We start from the raw sequence: 20,905 nt of genomic DNA, 5'->3' as shown, positions 1-20,905 counted from the left end.
CCGGCATAATGATGACTGTGGATTTGATTGGCCTTGCATTGTGGCATTGTGTTAACCATACTGGGGATTGATGTGATAAGATCAAGTACAAGTTTGCTGTAGAACTGATCCCATGTATGAGATGGGTGAGTAGGAGGAATGGAAGCCCTAGAACAAATGATGGCATTAAGTGTGTAGGTATATAAGGGAGGCTGGTGTAGTGATTGGAGGGGTTGTTGCTGGGTAGGGAGAAGTGTCTGGAGATTCCTATTGTTTAGGACACCCTCGTCAGGTGGTAGAGGGATTAGTTCTGTGAAAGTGTCAGTATAATTTCCGAGATTATGAAAGTGAGATTCAGTGCTGTAGGTTGAAGACTGCTTTGAAGGAGCACGTCAGTCTATATAGTGCAAGACATATTAATACTAGAAATGATAGCCACAAATTGCATTTGTGTCACCCTGCCCACCATCATCAGGTTGCCTTCCCTTCAACTCACACTACAAGTTGAGTGATAAATACCATAGTAAAGTGATAAATAGTATGGTTGAAGGGATTACTGGAGGCTTTTTAACACTGTACTTTTAGTCAGAGTGGCTGTCTTTGAGCTGAATGTCATCCAGAAATAGCCAGAATAAATACAAATAAAATGTATCATTATAGTGAAGGGATTATGAATAAATGAGTACAATTAATAGGGAATGTAAAATTAACTCGGTGACTGTTATACCGTACATTTTATTGGTCCAGCCCTTTACGATACAATACTGTTTTACAATACAGTATCCACGACGTAACCAAAAGTCATACTGGAGTAGTCTACGTGCCTGCAGCTTATTTACCCTTTTTTCCTCTTCCACCTCCTTTACCCTTACCCCCCTTGCCTCCAACTTTACCCTTAGCCTTACCAGCACCCCCAACACTAGTACCCCCAGCCTTAGCCATGGCCCTTCCACGAGCACCCGCAGCCTTGCTCTTGTTCTTCGCCTTCTCTTTCTTGTGGATGCCCTTACCCAGGTTGATGCTTCGGTAGTCGGATTTGGTGCGGTGACGTTTGCCCATTTTGGAGCGGCGTAGATGCTTCTTCCCACCTTTGCGTTTCATATCCATCCTGAAATGGGTTATTGCAGTTATTAAAAGTTGGGAGGATAACACTGGGACAAGGATGATGAACAATTAAAGATGATGATGATTATGAAAAGAAACAAACACTAGGAACTGAAAATGTAGACCATAAATTATATGGATGGGTGTGGATGGGGGGTAAAGTGATGTAACTGTTAAAATATGCATCAAGGCTTAAGAGAGTTGAAAAGAGAGCCCATGATTGACAGAGGGGTGTGGTTGCAGTGTACATTTAGGATAAGAATGATAGGTATGGAAAGGCAAGGTTGGGAAGTAAGATCTGTAACTATTAAAAGATACATGCAAGAGAGATTTCAAAAGGTAAATCAGGAATGAGATGGAAGACCAGGGACAGGGAGAGAATCTAGGCAACTGTGGATGCTTAAAGTCAGTACTCACGCCACATTCTCATCTCTGATCTGTTTGTGAATGGCTGCATCCAAGTTAAGGTCTGGTTTGTCCATCTTCTCCAGCACTTCAATGTAGCGTTTCTTCTCCGCCTTTGCGTCCCCGGTTGTCTCCTCATGCTTCCGCTTCTTCCCCAGACCTTTCACTTTCTTCTCTCCTTGAAGTGGGGGTTGGAATTTGCCAAGGGAGGCTGTTGCGTGTTTGGAGTGATGCATTGCCAAGTCAAGCTGTAAAATTAAAGCAAAATTTTTATTACATGTCATTAATGTTTAGCCACTGTGGAGTAATTTTGAGGGGTGAAAGTTGAAATGTCCTGGTCATAATGTAGAGATATTCTCAGGGTTATGCAAATCTCAGCATTCAGATATTTGACTTTACAGAGAGGTTGTGCAGTGTGTTCAGTATGTATTCATATATAATGGCCTGAAACACCAGCCAGATTTGGCTCATAAGGGATTACATGCAAGGGGTGGTTGTGCTTTACTGGTCAGATGATATGGCTCAAGGGCCAGCAACTGGTCACTGACTTAAAATGTCTGGCTTAAGTATCTCAACCCCAGGCCCCTGTGCTCCTGATGGGGCAAGAAAGGTTTGGAAAATAAACGTTTTGTAAGGCAGTGTTCCATGTTTGCATTGGATCAGCATTTTTATATTGTGTGTGCACAGTAAGTACCATACCACACCACATATTCGCTGGGTTATACGTGTTGAAGGAGTAAACCTGACTTAAAGAAATACTTTTACAAAGCCTTCTGGAAAGAAACCCTACAGTGACCATGGGATTGACTGTACAGTATACTTCAGAATTATACCTAATAACCCATTCACTACAAGAGGCCTTCCCCAAGATGAATAAAATTGCCTGGCAATGAATAGAGTAGCTAAAATGAATAAGTCACCACATTGAAATGCTTAATGTTGATAGTTCTGACCCCTTAATAATGAGAGATTTCCCCTAAACTGAACAAAAACATCAGTGGTAGCAAGAATAAAAATTTAAGATATATCACCATGCAACATTTAACCTACTGAATCAGGTGACATACAATAATTTAGCTGATTCTTACTGTCTCCAAATGAATTTATCCAGTTTTGCTGGGGGTCAAGGGATTTTTGTATAACCAGGCAGAACTGGTTATTTTAGCACCATTACATGAAGGGATCCCTCTCCAGCACCTGTTTCTATGCTACACTTATACTTACATCTCTTTTGGAGGCTAATTCATTCCCTGTTACGCCAACATTAGGAACCTTTATTTTTCTATGTTTGGCTATATTTCTTAGGCGCTGGAACTCATTCTTAGCGATGTGCTCTTTCTTCATCTCGGCCACCTTAGCAAACTGGTCTTCATAGGGGTCGGCATTGGCTGGTACTTCTTTTACCCAGTGTTTCTTTTTCTCGGCCTCCACTTTACGGTACCCATAACGAGGAACCCAGCGCTGTAAAAAGAAAAAAATAAAGTTACTCTTGGTTCTTCTTTAGCATGGCCTAAAGCTGCCATCTTTCCATCTTAAGCTATAAGAAGAGATCAACACTGGAAAATAGTGCTACTCACAAAGAAGTGCTATACAAATAATGTATGGCCATACAACATTCTTACTCTGCCAGTAAGCTACAAGATATAAGCTGTAAAAGGATGGAAATCTCTGCCAAGTTAAGATGGATGAAGTACAACTCTCTAACAGCACTGGCATGATGCTGTTTTACACCATGCACTCTCTCTGAGAGGCTATGGAACTGACTTTGTAAGAGCAGTGTGTGGGACTTTGCAGTCAAAGATTGCACCCATCCAGGCATCAAGCAATGGCTCTTTGTTTGGCCACAGAATGGCTGATCTTTGAGTACCATGTGCTCTAATCCACAAGTTCATGGCACATGTGACATATACTTTATTTCCCCCCAAATCTCTCCAAGTGTTGGAACTGATCCTGGTTCACCCAGTCATTAGCTTTTAACAAATCAGTAAATAAATTAAGCTCCCATATCATGATCATTCCATGTTTTATGGCATTTTCAAAAACTTGCATGCACTGTGTCTGTATGCAAGTTTCATTTTGGATGATGGGTTTACATGCTGCATGATCTCTTAACAGTATCTCTAGTCACTCCCTTACCCTGCAGGTATTTTGTAGAACCTTATTCTCAAGTCTTCTTCAGTCTACCTTTTGGTGCCCTACCTTGGACATTTACACTCCAAGTTCTTTTTGCTCAAGTTTCCTCCTCCGTTTTCTCCCTATGTCCAAACCATGTGTGGAAACAATGGAGGATGAAATTGGGCGAAAAGATCTAAGTTTGTGGATGAGGAGGATGGTATAAAGTAAAACTGGCAACGTACCTTAAGGTCTTCATCCCACTGCTTCTTATCCTTTTTCTTCCGTGTTAAACCTTTCTCTCTGGCATACTGTTCCCATTTGGTCACAGGCTTTGGTTTGGGAACTGGTTTCTCTCTGGGCAGTCTGCAGGCACAAAAGAAAAATTAGTTGTTTTCTTCTAACCTTAATGCTCCATCTTTACTTTACAAATGTCAAGGGGTCATGGAAGCTAACAAGTGATATGATGGAAAAAATTATTCATACATTAACTATAAGGTATCAGTTTGCATGTAATAGCTTCTATGGATCTCAACAGTAAGCTTAATTCTGTACTGTGACCAAGTGTCTCAGGCGAAGCACAGAAACCTACTGTATATCTGCACTCGTACATCTTCCCTTCTGCCCTACTATACAGAAACATCCGGTTACAAACAGATACTGTTCTGGATGGCTTTGCAGAGGTACAAATTTGTCAGATTTAACCCTTCAAAACATACACACAGTGAACAAATACTATACACACCATCTAATGAAAATATAGAAAAGATACTACACACATCCTGACAATAAAGATCCGTACACAGTGGGGGGGGGGGGGAGCCTTTCTGTTTGACTGAATGTCTGAGGGTTGAGATTTGTGTGACCTGGGAGGTATCTATGGTGCAGCATTAACAGTGAATTTACCTGGTGGTTGGTTTTGGCAAAGTGGCATATATGACGCTATCTATTCTCTGTGTTGGCAAATCCCAGACTTGTGTTAAAAGGGCCTGTACCCCATCTCGTGCCAGGCTGCACAGATACTCGTCAGCATCGGCTTCGTTTCTGTAAAGTACAAAAGAAAACAGTTTTGACAGGTATCAACATTTGCACACCTCTGACTCACTCCTGGACAGATACAGTTATATCATTTACTGGAAAGCAATGAAAATACCTGGAGATGGATTGGCCATTCAGAGAGAATGGAAAATGAGAGAGTAGGAGAGTGCATGTGAGTGAAGTGGTGTGAGACTGTAAGATGAGACAGAGAGGGGGTTTAAAGGTACTGTACTGTATATGATTACAGTTGGTGGGGAGGGGAGCCTGATGGCAGAAGATTATAACATGGATGCATTTTGTCTATGACCATGCCCTCCAGAATTAAGGCATCTAGATACAGAGATAGACACAGGATGTAGGTTGGGCTGAGATTTCTGTGACTTGCCCACAGCTGAATAAAATGGTCTGGCAATAGCTAGAATAGAAAACAGTAATTCCAACCATGACACAGTTAATGGCACTAGTATCACTGCTCAGGCTCCTAGATTAACTTGGCAGAATAAATTATCTGACATCTGCCAGAATAGAATGTTAAGAGTTGTTCTGGCTGTTAGGGTTTAAAAAGTGAGTAGTTTAGACAGCTGCTAGTGGCTTTGCAATCCTCTGTGCATGTTAGGAATATGCTCCCCCCCCCCTCCTTTTTTTTCTTTTTATTTAAGCCTATTTCGATCCTCTTCGGCTCATTATTTACACTGAATATATCAGTTATTATTAATACCACAGCAGTGTGTTTATGGAAGCTCTCACTGACTGGACACGTCATACCTTAATCAATCCTAACTTTTCCCAACTGGGACTTCACCACCCAGAATCTCCCTTCATACTTTTAACCACCTATTTTTAGCAGACTCATCCAAAAGATTATTAAATGCACAAAGTGAGACTATTTCTAAGATGACCATAAGTCATCAGCAGCGAAGGAAAAAATATGGATAATGTTTACAAAACCATACGGTAACCCCAGATTCCCAAGAAATATTAACATGAATCAGTATGTTGTCCAGTTGTAATTAAACATGCTCCTGATAATTAAAAACAAGTAAGATATTGTGGGATCTCTAATTTGTGTTTGTGCTGGCAGTTTGCTTATGTTTCGTCCATTAAAAGCAGTGCAATTTTTTGTTTCTTGGTTGTGCATTATGCTCATAGGCAGTATGCTTTTGTTTTTGCTGTGCATTATGGTTCTGATTTATCCAGTCAGAAGGCTTGAAGTGGGTCTGTTGTGTTTTCAAATTTGAATTAAGAGGGAATCCGCCAACAACACAGGATAAGATTGAAAATTGGTCTCAGTTAGGCTTCAGTTAGACTGATCTAGGTTAGGCTACGTGGCATTTGGGTAGGTTAATGCCAAAAAATAGCTGAAAATTAATTTGTTTACAAGTATTTTCACCATTAAGAAATAAAATAGGTTGAGGCTAATTACAAAGCCTTAGCACCACACTAAAGACCCAACAAAATGTCGCTTGTTCATTTATTTGCGGAAGACACTTCATAGAAGAAAGTTGACCTTAAACTATGGAATGAGCACATTCCCATTATTTTTTAGGAATCCATTTTTATGGTTTTGTAGACATTTACCAAAATACAATGATATATTCAGTGTGAGGCATACAAGTTATAAATAATTTCCATTATATCGTACTGTAGGGATCAGTTTCTCTTGGGAGTCAAAAGTTGGTAAAAAATGCCATTGGAAAAAAAAAAAAAAAAAAGTTCATGGAGCTCGTCTTCATCTGTACCAAAAATATAAAGATTTCTACTCGTGTTCGTATCAAGCTGTTCAGTGTTACCATAGGCTAAAGATCAAAAGAGACGCACTTCACACACCATCACATGTTTCCATTACGAGGAATTAATACCATGGCGGCATAAAATCCTTACCTTTAATTATATCTACCAGGAAGTGAGGAATATTTAATAAACCGTGCATTACAAAAACAAAAATCCGCTGAACCATAACAGGTGCGAAAATCCAAGACATACCTTATCCTATTGTCGTCAAGTGTGTTTTTGTCTGTCGCCACTAAATTCCCCACATCGTATTCCAATTGGATCTCCTTTGTAACTTGGACAGATTTAAGCTCTTCACTGGCCTGGGTGATAATTTCTTGGACCCTCTCAGCAACCTCGGCCATCCTGTGTTTACTTCGCACACGTGGGGTCAGAGAAAGGAGAGTTCGGTGCCTCGTATACATTCGCACCGTCTGTAAATTCACACTTTATAAACATCAAACTAACTTATTTTACAATTTTTAAGCCTGCTTTTTGTAATTTATGTTTTCTAACGCATTTGAGTTGAGTATCTTTCTCATTGCTTTCTAATTGTCTGAAAATGAACAGTCGGCTGCGATGTGTTAAGGCAAACGAAATCTCCATTCACGCATGTTGGGGTTGCCAAAGACTTTCGAGGCACCGTTTATGATGGAAATATATTTTTTATTTACATTTTAATTGTATTCGATAAGATGAATGCAAATAAAATGTGTAGTATATATACATAAGGGTAATAAATTATATAGAGCTTGGAATTTTGATGTTCCTCTAATTTGGTAGCCTGTGTGGCAATTAGAAGGGTTACTAAAATAAATTGATCAGTGCAAAGAGAACGTCGTCTGTAACTGGGGTCGTTCCTGCCATATTACGACTTTAAGGTATGTCCTGTTCAGTATATTACAAACCGTCATCGTTATACCAGTTCTAGTAATTAATCATGGAACTATGCACCAAACAGAAGATAAATTTATACGAGTGACGTCAGGGGAGAGAGAAGTTAATGGACCTTTCTTTGTAGTAAATTTTTTAAGTACCAAGCTGTGCAAATAATAAATAGAGGGGAGTTGTTGATGTTTATTTTATGTGATATACTTATTGAAGAAAACTTATTTCCACTTTTGAGGGTGGCTTTAATCTTGTTGAGGTGAAGAAAAATAAGAGTTTAGACAGAAGAAGAAATAAGGAAGTGGGAGGAGGTTTTTAGTGGGTAATAGAAGCCTGCTAAACGTCGACAGACATTATTTTACGAGTGGTAGTCCAATTTTCCCGCCAAGTTTCCCGCCAAGAAAAAAAAAATAATCATCCAGCCTTTTTATGGCCATATATTATTTACAGATAAACCCGTGTTGATCCTGTGACGATTTATTTTAGACCTGGTTAATATCTCGCTCAAGTTAAAACTGGACTTCATTCTTTTTCTTTCTGTTGTCCTTCCTTTCTTTTTCCATTATTCTTTTTCTCGTAATGACTTCTTTCTTTTTCTTTCTACCTGTTTTCCTTCCTTCCTTTTTTTTTTTTTTTTTTTCCCTCTATAGTTGCCAATTAAAATTCTTGTTAAAAAAAAAAAAAACACGATGCACAAAGTTCAACAACCCCGTGGACTTCTTGGCATAAATACGAATTGTGTGTGTGTGTGTGTGTGTGTGTGATCCCAGGCACAACTGAACGTAAACTCGGTGTGCTGCAGGCTGAGATAACCCTCTTTTTGTAGTTCACCATCTTCCTTTAGAGAGAGAATAAGGAGGGAAGAGAAAGATGTTTGTATAAGCGGGCAGTGGAGCTGCGCATCAGTGCCACTGCTTGAAGGCGTCATTTTGAAAGATGCGGAGATAGAGTTAGCTTTAATTTCACTCCCATGACTTTATTTTTTTCTCTACTGACATTTTTATCATGCTTTTAAGGTACCATATATAATGACGATTAGAAACGGTTTGCATTAACATTTTCAAAACCCGAAGTCTCTAAGCTGAATAAAATCGTCTGGAGAGAGAGAGAGAGAGAGTAATTGAACTGAGATGGTATACTTTTATCTGATTTTTTTCTTTTCCTTTTTGAGAGAGAGAGAGAGAGAGAGAGAGAGAGAGAGAGAGAGAGAGAGAGAGAGAGAGAGAGATTGAACCGAGATGATATAGTTTTCTTTTTTAGCCTTCCCATGTTTGAAAAAAGAGAGAGAGAGGGAGAAGGCGGCCGCGCTACATCAAGTGAGTGGATGACGGGCACCTACCACAGAAACCTAAAATTAAATAAAATCTTAACATAACAAGACTAAAGTAAAGATCTGGTCATCGGGTTGAAATAATTAGCCTCTCTAATAACGTCATTATTGCTTTATTCCTCCTTTATTGCAATAGTCAGCTTAGGAGACCCTCGTCAGATAAATAATAAAGAGGTAAAGAGATAAAAAGCGTTTCCTCTCTTTTTCTGTGTTCCTCTCTCTTTCTGCTCTCGTTGCGTGCGTTATTTTGCTGTCACTTCCTTCTTCTTCCTCTTCAAATGAAAGACTGTACTTCCTTCTCATGCTTTTTTGGTGTGTGTGTGTGTGTGTGTGTGTGTGTGTGCGTATTTCATATAACCATGTTGTATTTTTTCATTCCTCTCGATTCCTTCTACTGTTTTACTGTGTGCATACTACCACTACTACTACTACTACTACTACTACTACACACACACACACACACACACACACACACACACACACACACACACACACACACACACACACACCACCACCACCACCACCACCACCACCACCACCACCACCCATTACCACACCCATCAGAGAAATTTCAAAATATTGCTCAGTACTGCTCACGCCTCTCATCCTCCACCTCCAACTCCACACGCACAAGCTCTTACCTCATCCCTGGGGTGGAGGGGAAGGAGCGCTACCCACGTATTCCCTGCGTGACTCCAACCATTTCACTTCCTTTGCATTTTCTTCCTCTCAATTTGATTCTATTCTCATGCATTGTCATCAGGCTTTGGAGACTTCGAACTGGGGAGGTTGGGTATGGCGTTATTATTTTATTATTATCTATCTATATACCTAGGCTGCTTCCCCCAAGGAAAGGGAGGTAGCCGAGACAGGACGACACACTCCCCATTTACTCATCCATTCAAACACATTCATTCGCATTTTAGCCCCAATGGGGAGAACGGACAGATCCTCACCGCACCACACCGCACAAGGGTCAACTGCGCAATGCAATCAGTGACATCTGCAGCAGGGCCCGACAGCAGAACTGGTTTACCCCTGCCACATCATAACAGACCCATCCCCTTACCCGCACCTGACCTGACTATTATTATTATTATTATTATTATTATTGGTGGTAGGTGGGGACGCTCACCATCCACTCACTTGATGTATTGCTGCTCTCAGGTGACTGCCCTTTCCTCTCTTCCTTCCTTCTTTCTTTCCTTCCTCTTCTGTCTATCCTTCGTTCTTTCCCCCTCCTCCTGCCTTTGGGTGACGACACTGAGTGACAGACCAAATTGTTTCCTGTACACCAGGAAACCATTTACTACGCTGGGTGGTAACCATATAACCAAATTATGGCCTGATGGTTTAGTGGGTAATTAAGGCGCTCCAATCGGATTGAGCCGGTGTAATTTTATATCCAAGGGGTGGTTGGGGTTTATTGCTCACGTAATGCCACTCAGGGATGAATGAGGCTGATAACACAGGACTAGATGATGAATGAATGAATGAACACGAAGAATAAATAGTACTGGTTGCATTGTACACATCCAGGGGTACAGTACAACACTTGTAATATGTAGTACAGGGTAAGGAAGGGACCGTATATGCTTGTGTGTAATGGTGTCGCTGATGTAAGTGTTGTGAGTACGTCTGTTTGTGTGTGTGTACCTTTATATTGTGTAGTTTTTGTGCTGGAGAGAGAGAGAGAACCGTGGTGTAGGAATATATTGTACTTGGGTGTTTCTCATATATATTTTTTGTCAGAGAGAGAGAGAGAGAGAGAGAGAGAGAGAGAGAGAGAGAGAGACGGAAGGGAAAGAGAAGATCCAGCAAGTAGAGAGAGAGAGAGGCCCGTATTCTCGACGGTTAAGGAAGCTCCCTAACACCTCTTCCTCAGTGATTTATTTTTAGATATGGCTGGTTAATATACCTTTTTGTACTTTCTTTATGCATAGTATGGCGATATTGGAAGGATTTATGTAACAGGGCAACGAGGTATAATACGAAAAATAAATCGCTTAGGAAAAGGTGTTAGGGAGCTTCCTTCCCCGACTCTCATACCGGCCATATACTCTCTTCACTTTAACTTGGCCAAAAATTTTACTGGAATATGCTGCTAGTCACGAAGAAGTGCTATGGAAAGGATGTAGAGCCTTAGCATTGTCTTTTTCTGCCACTGAGCTACGTGAAATAAGCTGCAAAAGGACGAAAATCTGGGCCAAGTTAAGGTGATGATGATGGTGGCGGTGGTGGTGGTGATGATGATGATGATGATGATGATGATGGTGGTGGTGGTGGTGGTGATGATAGTGGTGGTGGTGGTGGTGGTGGTGGTAGTGATGATGATGATGATGGTGGTGGTGGTAGTGGTGGTGATGGTGATGATGATAATGATGATGATGATGATGATGGTGGTGGTGGTGGTGTGTAGGTGTTGTTTTGATGATGATGATGATAGTTGTGATGATGTAAGTGTGATGACTACGATTGTTGTGGTTGGTTGTGGTGGTAGTTGTGGTTCTTAAAGTGATGGAAATGGTAGTAGTGGTTGTTTTGGTGATGATGGTAGCTGTGATGAAAGTGTGATGACTGATGGTTGTGGTGGCAGTAGTAGTGAAGTGGTAGTTAAGGTGATGATGTTAATAGTTGTGGTAATGATGGTAGTTGTGGTTGTGATGGTAGTGATGGTAGTAGCGGTAGTGAAGGTAGTTGTGTGGTAGTGGTGGTAGTTGTGGTGGTACTTGTGTGTGGTAGTTGGTGGTACTTGTGTGTGGTAGTGGTGGTAGTTGTGGTGGTACTTATGTGTGGTAGTGGTGGTAGTTGTGGTGGTACTTGTGTGTGGTAGTTGTGGTGGTACTTGTGTGTGGTAGCGGTGGTAGTTGTGGTGGTACTTGTGTGTGGTAGTGGTGGTAGTTGTGGTGGTACTTGTGTGTGGTAGTGGTGGTAGTTGTGGTGGTACTTGTGGGTGGTAGTTGTGGTGGTACTTGTGTGTGGTAGTGGTGGTACTTGTGGTTGGTACTTGTGGGTAGTAGTGGTTGTGGTACTTGTGTGTGGTAGTGGTGGTAGTTGTGGTGGTACTTGTGTGTGGTAGTTGTGGTGGTTGTGGTGGTACTTGTGTGTGGTAGTGGTGGTGGTTGTGGTGGTACTTGTGTGTGGTAGTGGTGGTAGTTGTGGTGGTACTTGTGGGTGGTAGTTGTGGTGGTACTTGTGTGTGGTAGTGGTGGTACTTGTGGTTGGTACTTGTGGGTAGTAGTGGTTGTGGTACTTGTGTGTGGTAGTTGTGGTGTTACTTGTGTGTGGTAGTGGTGGTAGTTGTGGTGGTACTTGTGTGTGGTAGTTGTGGTGGTAGTTGTGGTGGTACTTGTGTGTGGTAGTGGTGGTGGTACTTGTGTGTGGTAGTGGTGGTACTTGTGTGTGGTAGTGGTGGTGGTACTTGTGTGTGGTAGTTGTGGTGGTACTTGTGTGTGGTAGTTGTGGTGGTACTTGTGTGTGGTAGTTGTGGTGGTACTTGTGTGTGGTAGTTGTGGTGGTACTTGTGTGTGGTAGTGGTGGTACTTGTGTGTGGTAGTGGTGGTAGTTGTGGTGAAGCCTTGCCATAACCATCTCTAATTCTGAGAGCGAGAGAGATAGGGCGAGGGAGAGGGTGAGAGAAAGGGAGAGTTGATAGCTGAGAGAGAGAGAGAGAGAGAGAGAGAGAGAGAGAGAGAGAGAGAGAGAGAGAGAGAGAGAGAGAATCATGACAGGTAGGGGAAGGAGAGAGAGAGAGAGAGGGGGGGGCAAGGAAGAGGGAGAATAATGAGGGAGGGAGGAAAGATGGAAAAGGAGAGAGAGAGAGAGAGAGAGAGAGAGAGAGAGAGAGAGAGAGAGAGAGAGAAGCAGCAAAGAGGGAGGCAAGACACGGAGAGGAGGGGAGGGAACTGACATGAGGGGGAGAAAGTAGAAGGGAAGGGAGAGAGAGAGAGAGAGAGAAGACACGGAGAGGAGGGGAGGGAAATGACAGAAGGGAGGGAAGTGGAAGGGAATGGAGGTAGGGGAAAGAGAGAGAGAGAGAGCTGGGAGAGGGAAGCGTGGGTGAGCCAGAAACAGGGAAAGAAAACTCACAAGATGAAATTTAAAGAAAGTTGCGTGGCAGCCCGAATTAGAGCTAGCTTTAAAATAGAGAGAGAGAGAGGGAGTGAAATATCTTTAAAATATAGAAGGATGATTTAGGAGGAATATAGAGCCGTGGCAACTGAAGTATTGATGTGAGGGGAGAGAGGGAGAGGGAGGACGAGAGGGGTGAAAGGGGAGGAAGAAGGGGAACAGAGGGGAGGAGAGAGGGGGAGGAGAGGGGAGAGAGGGAAGGAAGAAGGGGAACAGAGGAGACGGAGAGAGAGGAGGGAAGGGGAAGAGAGGGAAGAAAGAGGGAGGGACGGAAGAAGAGGAACAGAGGAGAGGAAGAGGAGGGAGGGAGAGGGGAGGAGGAAGGGGAAGAGAGGGAGAGAGAGGAGGGAAGGAAGGGGAAGAGAGGGAGAGAGAGGAGGGAAGGAAGGGGAAGAGAGGGAGAGAGAGGAGGGAAGGAAGGGGAAGAGAGGGAGAGAGAGGAGGGAAGGAAGGGGAAGAGAGGGAGAGAGAGGAGGGAAGGAAGAAGGGGAGAGAGGGATGGAAGAAGGGGAAAAGAGGAGAGGGAGAGAGAGGAGGGAGGATGGGAGGGGAGGAGGAAGGGGAAGAGAGGGAGAGAGAGGAAGGAAGAGAGGGAGAGAGGGGAGGAAGAAGGAGAACAAAGGAGAGGGAGAGGAGGGAAGAGGAGAGGGAAGGAGGAAGGGGAAAAGAGGAGAGGGAGAGAGAGGAGGGAAGGAGGGAGGAGGAGAGGGAGAGAGAGGGAAGGATGGGCGAGGAGACTGGAGGGAGGGCGGGAGAGAGAGGGAGAGAGATACGAGGGGATGGAGGGAGGAGGAGAGGAGAGAAAGAGAGAGGAGGAGGAGGAGAGGGAAGGAAAGGAGGGAGAAGGAAGGAAGAAAGGTAAAAGAAGAAGAAGGAGAGGGGAGGGAGAGAGAGGGGGGAGGAGGAGGAAAAAGAGGAGAAGTGGAGAGAAGGGGAGCGAGAAAGAGAGAGGGACGTAATGAAGGGGAGTAGAAGTAGAGAGGGAGGAGGGGGAAAGGTAGGAGGGAGAGAAGAGAGGGAGGAGGGGAGGAGAAGAAGGCTAGAGAAAGAGAGAATGGATCAAGGGAAGAGGGAGGGGGGGAGAAGGAGAGAGGAGGGATGAAGAGATTGGAGGAGGTAGGGAGGAGAGGAGGGGGGGAGGGAAAGCAATAAGGGGAGGGAGGAAGAGAGAGAGAGAGAAGAGAACGGGATAGTGAGAGAGGTATGGAGGGAGGAGGAGGGGAGAGAGAGAGAGAGAGGAAAGAGGAGAGGAGAGAGAGAGAGAGGAAAGAGGGAGAGACGTATGGGGGAGAGGGAGTAGGAGAGAGAGGAGGGGAGGGAGGGAGAGAAAGAGGGTGAGGAGCAGGGGGAAGAAAGCGAGGACTAGGGAGGGAAGGGAGGGGAGGAGGGAAGAGGGGAGAGGTGAAGGAAAGGGGAGGAGCAAGATAAAGAGAGGGAGGAGGAGGAGGAGGGGAGAGAGGAAGGAGTTGGGAGGGAGAGTAGAGGGAGAACGAGGGCGAAAAAGAGAGGAGGAGGCAAGAGAGAGGAAGGAAGAAGGGGAAGAGAGAGAGAGAGAGGAAGGGAGGATCAAGGAGCGGACGGGAGAGAGGAAGAGGAGGAGGGAGGGCAAGAGAGAGGAGGTGGAGGAGGAGACGAGAGAGAGAGAGAGAGAGAGGAGCACAAAGGAAAGCAGAGAGCAGACCCATCGTCCTAGTCACACTGTTTTGTTATAGAGACGAACAATAATAACAATAACAAGAACAGCAACAAGGCATAGAGTTATCACCTATCTTCTAAGTCCAATTTTTCGCCAAGAACACGATTAGCATTACACTCTTCTCTAACTTGGCCTAAAGGTAACATTAGAATATGATGCTAGTCACGAAGAAGTGCTATGGAAAGGACGAAAATCAGGACCAAGTTAAGGTGAAAGGAGTATAGCTGGTTTTATGTCTACGATGAACGGGGTTGAGAAAGTTCCCTAACACCTTTTCCCAAGCGATTTAGTTGACTTATTACACCTTACTGTCCTCTTCTGTGTCACGTAAATCCTTCCAATATCGCCATACTCTGCATAAATAACCTACAGAGGGATGATAACCAGCCATAACCAGAAATAAATCGCTAAGGAAAAGGTGTTAAGTACTGGGGGGAAAGAAAACATAAAGTACAAAAGAATATTAACCAGAAATAAATCGCCAAGGAAAAGGTATTAGGGAGTCAAGTACAGGAAACAAAAACGTACGGTACAAAACAATATTAACCAAAAATAAATCGCTAAGGGAAAGGTATTAGGGAGCCAAGGAAACAAAAACGTACGGTACAAAAGAATATTAACCAAAAATAAATCGCTAAGGGAAAGGTATTAGGGAGCCAAGGAAACAAAAACGTACGGTACAAAAGAATATTAACCAAAAATAAATCGCTAAGGGAAAGGTATTAGGGAGCCAAGGAAACAAAAAACGTGCGATACAAAACAATATTAACCAAAAAATAAATCGCTAAGGAAAAGGTGTTAGGGAGCTTCCAGGATAGCAAAACAAAAACATACAAAAAAAACCCAGCCATAACCAAATATAAATCGCTAAGGAAAAGGTGTTAGGGAGTCTCCTTGCCGAGGAGTAGAAATCGGCAGGAAAAAGTGAGAAGGAGTTGGTGGTGATGGGAAGCTATCTGTCTGTCTATCTATCTATCTATCTATCTGTATCTGTCTTCTTCTGCCCTTCCTCTTTTCTTTGCGTCCTCTCTTCTGCCCTACCTCTCTTCTCTTCTTTCCTTCCTCTCTTCTTCTCTCCTGTCCTGCTTCTCTCTTACTCTCTTTCCTCTCTTCATCTCTTCTGTCCTTCCCCTCTTCTTCTCGTCTGTCCTTCCTCCCTTCTTCTCTCCTCTCCTTCTCTCTTCCTCTCCTTTCTCTCTTCTGTCCTACTTCTCTTCTCTCCTTCCCTTCTTCTTCTGTTCTCTCCTTCCTCTCCTCTTCTCTCGTTCCTCTCTTCTTCTCTTCTGTCCTACCTCTCTTCATCTCTTCTGCCCTACCTCTCTTCTTCTCTCCTTCCTCTCTGCCCTTCCTCTCTTCTTCACTCATGCCCTACCTCTCCTTCTCTTCTGCCCTTCCTCTCTTCTGCCCTACCTCTCCTTCTCTTCTGCCCTTCCTCTCTTCTGCCCTACCTCTCCTTCTCTTCTACCCTTCCTCTCTTCTGCCCTACCTCTCTTCTTCTCTCCTTCCTCTCTGCCCTTCCTCTCTTCTTCTCTTTGCCCTTCCTCTCTCCTTCCTTTCTGCCCTTCCTCTCTTCTTCCTCTTCTGCCCTACCTCTCTTCTTCTCTTCTGCCCTTCCTCTCTCCTTCCTCTCTGCCCTTCTTCTCTCCTTCCTCTCTGCCCTTCCTCTCTTCTTCTCTTCTGCCCTTCCTCTCTTCTTCTCTTCTGCCCTTCCTCTCTCCTTCCTCTCTGCCCTTCCTCTCTTCTTCTCTCCTGTCCTTCCTCTCTTCTATCCTCTCCTGCCTCTCTTCTCCAGTCCTTCCCCTGTTCTTCTCTTCCTCTCATCCACCCCACCTCTCATCTTCTTTTCCCTGCCTGCTCCTGTATTTCCCCTCCACCACTACCTTAGACACACATATATATATATTTTTTACATAATTTAAGCACTTCCCAATGCCTATCCCTGCCCTCCACGTCATCAATAATCCCTCTTTTATTTTCTGCTGTTATCCTCTGCCGTGTCTGCTTTACTGCACCGTCATATCATAACATAGTGACGTGATCCTTGCTTCCTGGCACACACTCTCTCTCTCTCTCTCTCTCTCTCTCTCTCTCTCTCTCTGTACCATCACGTCAATCCTCAATGAGATAATCTTATGTATTCAATATGGACGGTGGCCTTTGTACCCAAGTAAGGGCATGTGAAGGTGTGGTTTGGGGAGTGCTAGGCCTCAGGGAGCGGACTGTCAGATCAAAGGAAATTTAATAGGAAGGGGTGAATTGGAATAATGATGTGTGTGTGTGTGTGTGTGAGAGAGAGAGAGAGAGAGAGAGAGAGAGAGAGAGAGGAGGGGAAGGAAGGGAGGAGAGATGGAAAAGGGGAGAGAGAGAGAGAGAGAGAGAGAGAGGAGGGGAAGGAAGGGAGGAGAGATGGAAAAGGGGAGAGAGAGAGAGAGAGAGATGGTTAAAGCAGAGCGAAGATAAGGGAGGACTGCAAGATAGATAGATAGATAGGTAGATAGATAGATAGATAGACACTGATAAAGGATTGAATGAAGGCTGAGAGAATTTTATCGATAGACTAATAGATAGATAGAAATAGACTGAGTTATTGATGCCTGATAGATAGATAGATAGGTAGATAGATAGATAGATAGACAGATAGGCTAATTGAAAATGCATTGATATAAGAAAAAACTTTACCATTGAGAGAGAGAGAGAGAGAGAGAGAGAGAGAGAGAGAGAGAGAGAGATGCCCTGAGACCTCCCTACTTGGAAAAACAAACTCCCAAGTAGATAGATAAACATTCACATACAGATAGATGGAAAGGGTGGCTCAGTGGTAAAGGAGTGGACTGCTGTGTGAATGAACGCATGATCGATCCCGCCTTTAATTCCTTCAGGCCGAGGACGCAGAATTGATTGTAGGGGGTGATATATATAGTGGGGAAGTGTGTATAGGAGGGGCCCTGGCCGTCCACCCCCCACTAGCGAAATTCGGACGTTGGGTTTTTGTTCCCGTAGACTTAGGTGGTTTGTGACGTTACACCACACCACACCACCATACCACACCACACCATCCTCCCACATCACACCACACCACACCACACCACCCTTCCACACCACACCACAGCAGACCATACCACACTACACCATACCATACCTCACCATCATCCCACCCTCCCACACCACACCACCCTCCCACACCACACCACAGCACACCACACCACAGCACACCACACCACATCACCCTCCCACACCACATCACCCTCCCACACCACACCACCCTCCCACACCACACCACACCACACCACACCACACCACACCACACCATACAAAATCACCTCCCCACCCCACCACACCACACCACACCACACCACGCAGAGGGCCCTGAAGTTCCAGCATTAAGCATTTATTTATTATTTTTTTTTTGGGGGGGGAGGGGTTAAAATTCATCGCTTCTTAAACCCTTCTTCCAAGATCTTGCGTAAGTTAAAAAAAAAATGTCTTAGGAAGAGTTAATAGGATCGTAGGTAACATAAGTTATGGTAGGGAAAGGGTTAGTGGTGAGTTAGATAGTCTTTGTGTGTGGATTCAGTATGGACGGTGCGTATTAGTGCCTAGGTGGTGACATGTGGTGGTGTGGTGTTATTTTGAGAGATAGAGAGAGAGAGAGAGAGAGAGAGAGAGAGAGAGAGAGAGAGAGAGAGAGAAATATGTATACAAATCTTACGTAGAGACAGAGAGAGGGTTTGAGAGAGAGAGAGAGAGAGAAGGGGAAGGGCAGGAGGAGAAAAAAGGGAAGGAGGAGGAGGGGAGGAAAGAGTAATGGAAGAGAGGAGGAAGGAGGGGAGAATGATAATAGAGGGGAGGGAGGGGGAGGGGAGGGGAGAGAAGGGGAGAGCTGGAAGAATGTTAGGGGAGGAGAGGGGGAGGGAGGTATCGAAAAGGCGAGAGGGGGAGGGGAGGGAGAGCGTGGGAAGGGAGGGGAGAGGGGAGGGTGTTGTTGAAGAGAGGGAGGAAGGGGAGGGGAGGGTAGGTCCGTTAGGGGAGGGAGAGGGGAGGGATTTTGAAGGGGAAGAGAGAGAGAGAGAGAGTAATGTGACGAGGGAAGAGGGAAGGAAGGAGGGGAGAATAGCCAGAGAGAGAGAGAATAAGAGAGAGAGAGAGAGGCAGAGAGAGAAATGGAGGGAGGGAGAGAAGGAGAGAAAGAGGAAGGAATAATACAATGGTGTCAGGTAGGAAGGAAGGAAGAGGAAATAAGAGGAAGGAGAGAGAGGAGGAAAAGATGGAGGAGGAAGAAGTGTGTGTGTGTGTGTGTAGATAGATAGATAGATAGACAGAGAGAGGGAAGATGATGATAAAAGGAGAAGAGAGAGGCAGGATGGAGAGAAAGGAAGGAAAGGCAAGAAGAGAAACAGGAGAGAGAGAGAGAGAGAGAGAGAGAGAGAGAGAGAGAGAGAGAGAGAAGTAGTAGAGGAAAGGTATGAGGAGGTAAGAGAAAGAGAGAGGAAAGAAAGAAGACAGTAAGAGGTAGGAGGGAAGGAGAGAGAAGTAGGGAGGGAGGGAGGGAGGAATGCGAGGGGTGCAAGCTTCCCTTAGGGCGTGAGGGGAGGGGAGGGGAGGGGAGGGGAGGAAAGAGAAGGAGGGGAGGAGAGAACGAAGAGGCGTGAGTGGAGGAGGGAGGGAGGGAGGGAAGAGGGGAGGGGAGGAGGGAGGTATGAGTGGGTGAAAGTGCAGAGAGGGAGAGGGGAGGGAGTAGGGGAGGGAAGGATGAAGAGAGAGAGGGAAGCGGTAAGGAAAGGGAGGGAGGGAGTGGGAAGTGGGGAGGAGGGGAGGGGAAGGATGAGGAGAGGGAAGGAAGAGGGGAGAAGAGAAGGGAGCGGTGATGAGGGGAAAGGAAGGAGGGAGGAAAGGGAGGGAGAGAGGGGAAGGAAGAGGGGAGAGGGAGGGAGGAGGAAGGGAGGGGAGGGGAGAGGTGGAAGGGGTAGATGAAAGTGGAGGGAGGAGGGAGGGAAGGATGATGAGAGGGGAGGGAGAAGGAAGAATATCAGGAGGGAGAGGGAGGGAGGAAGAGAGGCGGAGGAGGGCGTGTGAAGGGGAATGAAAGGTGAGGAGGGAGGGAGGGGAGGGAGAGGGAGGGAGGGAGGGGAGAGAGAGAGGGGGAGGAGAGTACGGGACAATGGAAGAGAAGAAGGGAGAGAGAGAGAGAGAGAGAGAGAAGGAAAGGAGAGGTGGAGGGGAGAGGAAGAAAAGGAGAGGGGAAGGTGAAAAAGGAAGATGAGAGAGAGAGAAAGAGAGAGAGAGAATAAGAGAGAAGGCAGAAGGAAGAGAGAGAAGTAGAAGGGAAGGAAGGGGAAGGACGAATGGAGAGAGAGAGAGAGAGAGAGAGAAATGAGAGTGGAGGACGGAGAGGGAGAGGGGGAGGAGACAGAAAGGAAAGAAAATGGAGAGAAAAAGAGTGAGAGGAAGAGAGAAGGAAAAGAGGAGAAAGAGAAAGGAAGAAGAGAGAAGGAAGAGGAGAGAGAGAGAGAGAGAAAGATCGAAAGGTGAGGGGTGAGAGAGGGGAATGGAGGGGAGAGGGGAGGGGGAGAGGCAGGAAGGAGGGGAGGAGAGTAGAAAGTGGGGAAGGTGGAATAGAGGGAGGGAAGGGAGGGAGAGTGAGAGGGAGGTAGGGCAGGAGGAAGAGAGGGAGAGTGAGAGGGAGGGAGGGAGGAAGGAAGAGAGGGAGGGAGGAAGGAAGGAAGAGAGGGAGAGTGAGAGGGAGGGAGGGAGGAAGGAAGGAAGAGAGGGAGAGTGAGAGGGAGGGAGGGAGGAAGGAAGGAAGAGAGGGAGAGTGAGAGGGAGGGAGGAAGAGAGGGAGAGTGAGAGGGAGGAAGGGAGGGAGAGTGAGAGGGAGGTAGGGCAGGAGGAAGAGAGGGAGAGTGAGAGGGAGGGAGGGAGGAAGGAAGAGAGGGAGGGAGGGAGGAAGGAAGAGAGGGAGAGTGAGAGGGAGGGAGGGAGGAAGGAAGAGAGGGAGAGTGAGATGGAGGGAGGGAGAAAGAGAGGGAGAGTGAGAGGGAGGGAGGGAGGAAGAGAGGGAGAGTGAGAGGGAGGGAGGGAGGAAGAGAGGGAGAGTGAGAGGGAGGGAGGAAGAGAGGGAGAGTGAGAGGGAGGGAGGAAGAGAGGGAGAGTGAGAGGGAGGGAGGGAGGTTGTGAGAGAGGATTTGAGTGAGACAGTGGGGGGGACTTGAGAGAAAGAGTAGGAGGCAGAGAGAGAAAGAGAGAGAATGAAAGAGATGGAGAGGTGAATGGACAGAGAGAGAGAGAGAGAGAGAGAGTTGAAGGGAGACAGAGAGGGAAAGTGATTGTTATTATTATTATTATTAGTGTAACTCCACTCAGCTTAACGTGAACTCAGTGGACTGCAGGCTGAAGTTCCCCCCCATATCTCTCTCTCTCTCTCTGCAGTCCACTATCGTCCTTTCGGGGGATAG

The 20,905-nt window shown here is 45.3% G+C and overlaps 2 protein-coding genes across 4 annotated transcripts in view; one reads left to right on the top strand and one right to left on the bottom strand.

Annotated features, from left to right (window-relative positions):
• Nucleotides 1-700: 700 nt before the first annotated feature.
• LOC145395904 (ribosome biogenesis regulatory protein homolog) lies at nt 701-6,785 on the bottom strand. The gene is made up of 6 exons (XM_080269427.1): nt 6,622-6,785; nt 4,507-4,644; nt 3,846-3,966; nt 2,713-2,949; nt 1,501-1,736; nt 701-1,087 (listed from the first exon to the last, which is right to left on the bottom strand). The coding sequence occupies exons 1-6, from the start codon at nt 6,771-6,773 to the stop codon at nt 811-813; spliced, it is 1,161 nt and encodes a 386-aa protein (XP_080125553.1). The 5' UTR covers nt 6,774-6,785; the 3' UTR covers nt 701-810.
• Nucleotides 6,786-7,245: 460 nt separating this feature from the next.
• Nucleotides 7,246-20,905, top strand: part of LOC145395905 (U-scoloptoxin(01)-Cw1a-like) — a 32,469-nt gene continuing 18,809 nt past the window's right edge. For 2 of the 3 annotated variants that reach the window (XR_013896669.1, XM_080269428.1), the window contains exon 1: nt 7,251-7,289. The gene's annotated coding sequence lies outside the window, so the exon portion shown is untranslated. Of the gene's footprint in view, nt 7,290-20,905 lie in introns of all 3 variants that reach the window. The other variant, XR_013896670.1, reaches the window with a different exon arrangement.

This window comes from Coenobita brevimanus, chromosome 33 (genome assembly GCF_032717465.1).
Source record: "Coenobita brevimanus isolate Jiangsu-jjx chromosome 33, ASM3271746v2, whole genome shotgun sequence".
Lineage (NCBI taxonomy): Eukaryota > Metazoa > Arthropoda > Malacostraca > Decapoda > Coenobitidae > Coenobita > Coenobita brevimanus.
The sequence above is the reverse complement of the archived record's forward strand: the minus strand, read 5'-3'. Positions and strand labels throughout refer to the sequence as shown.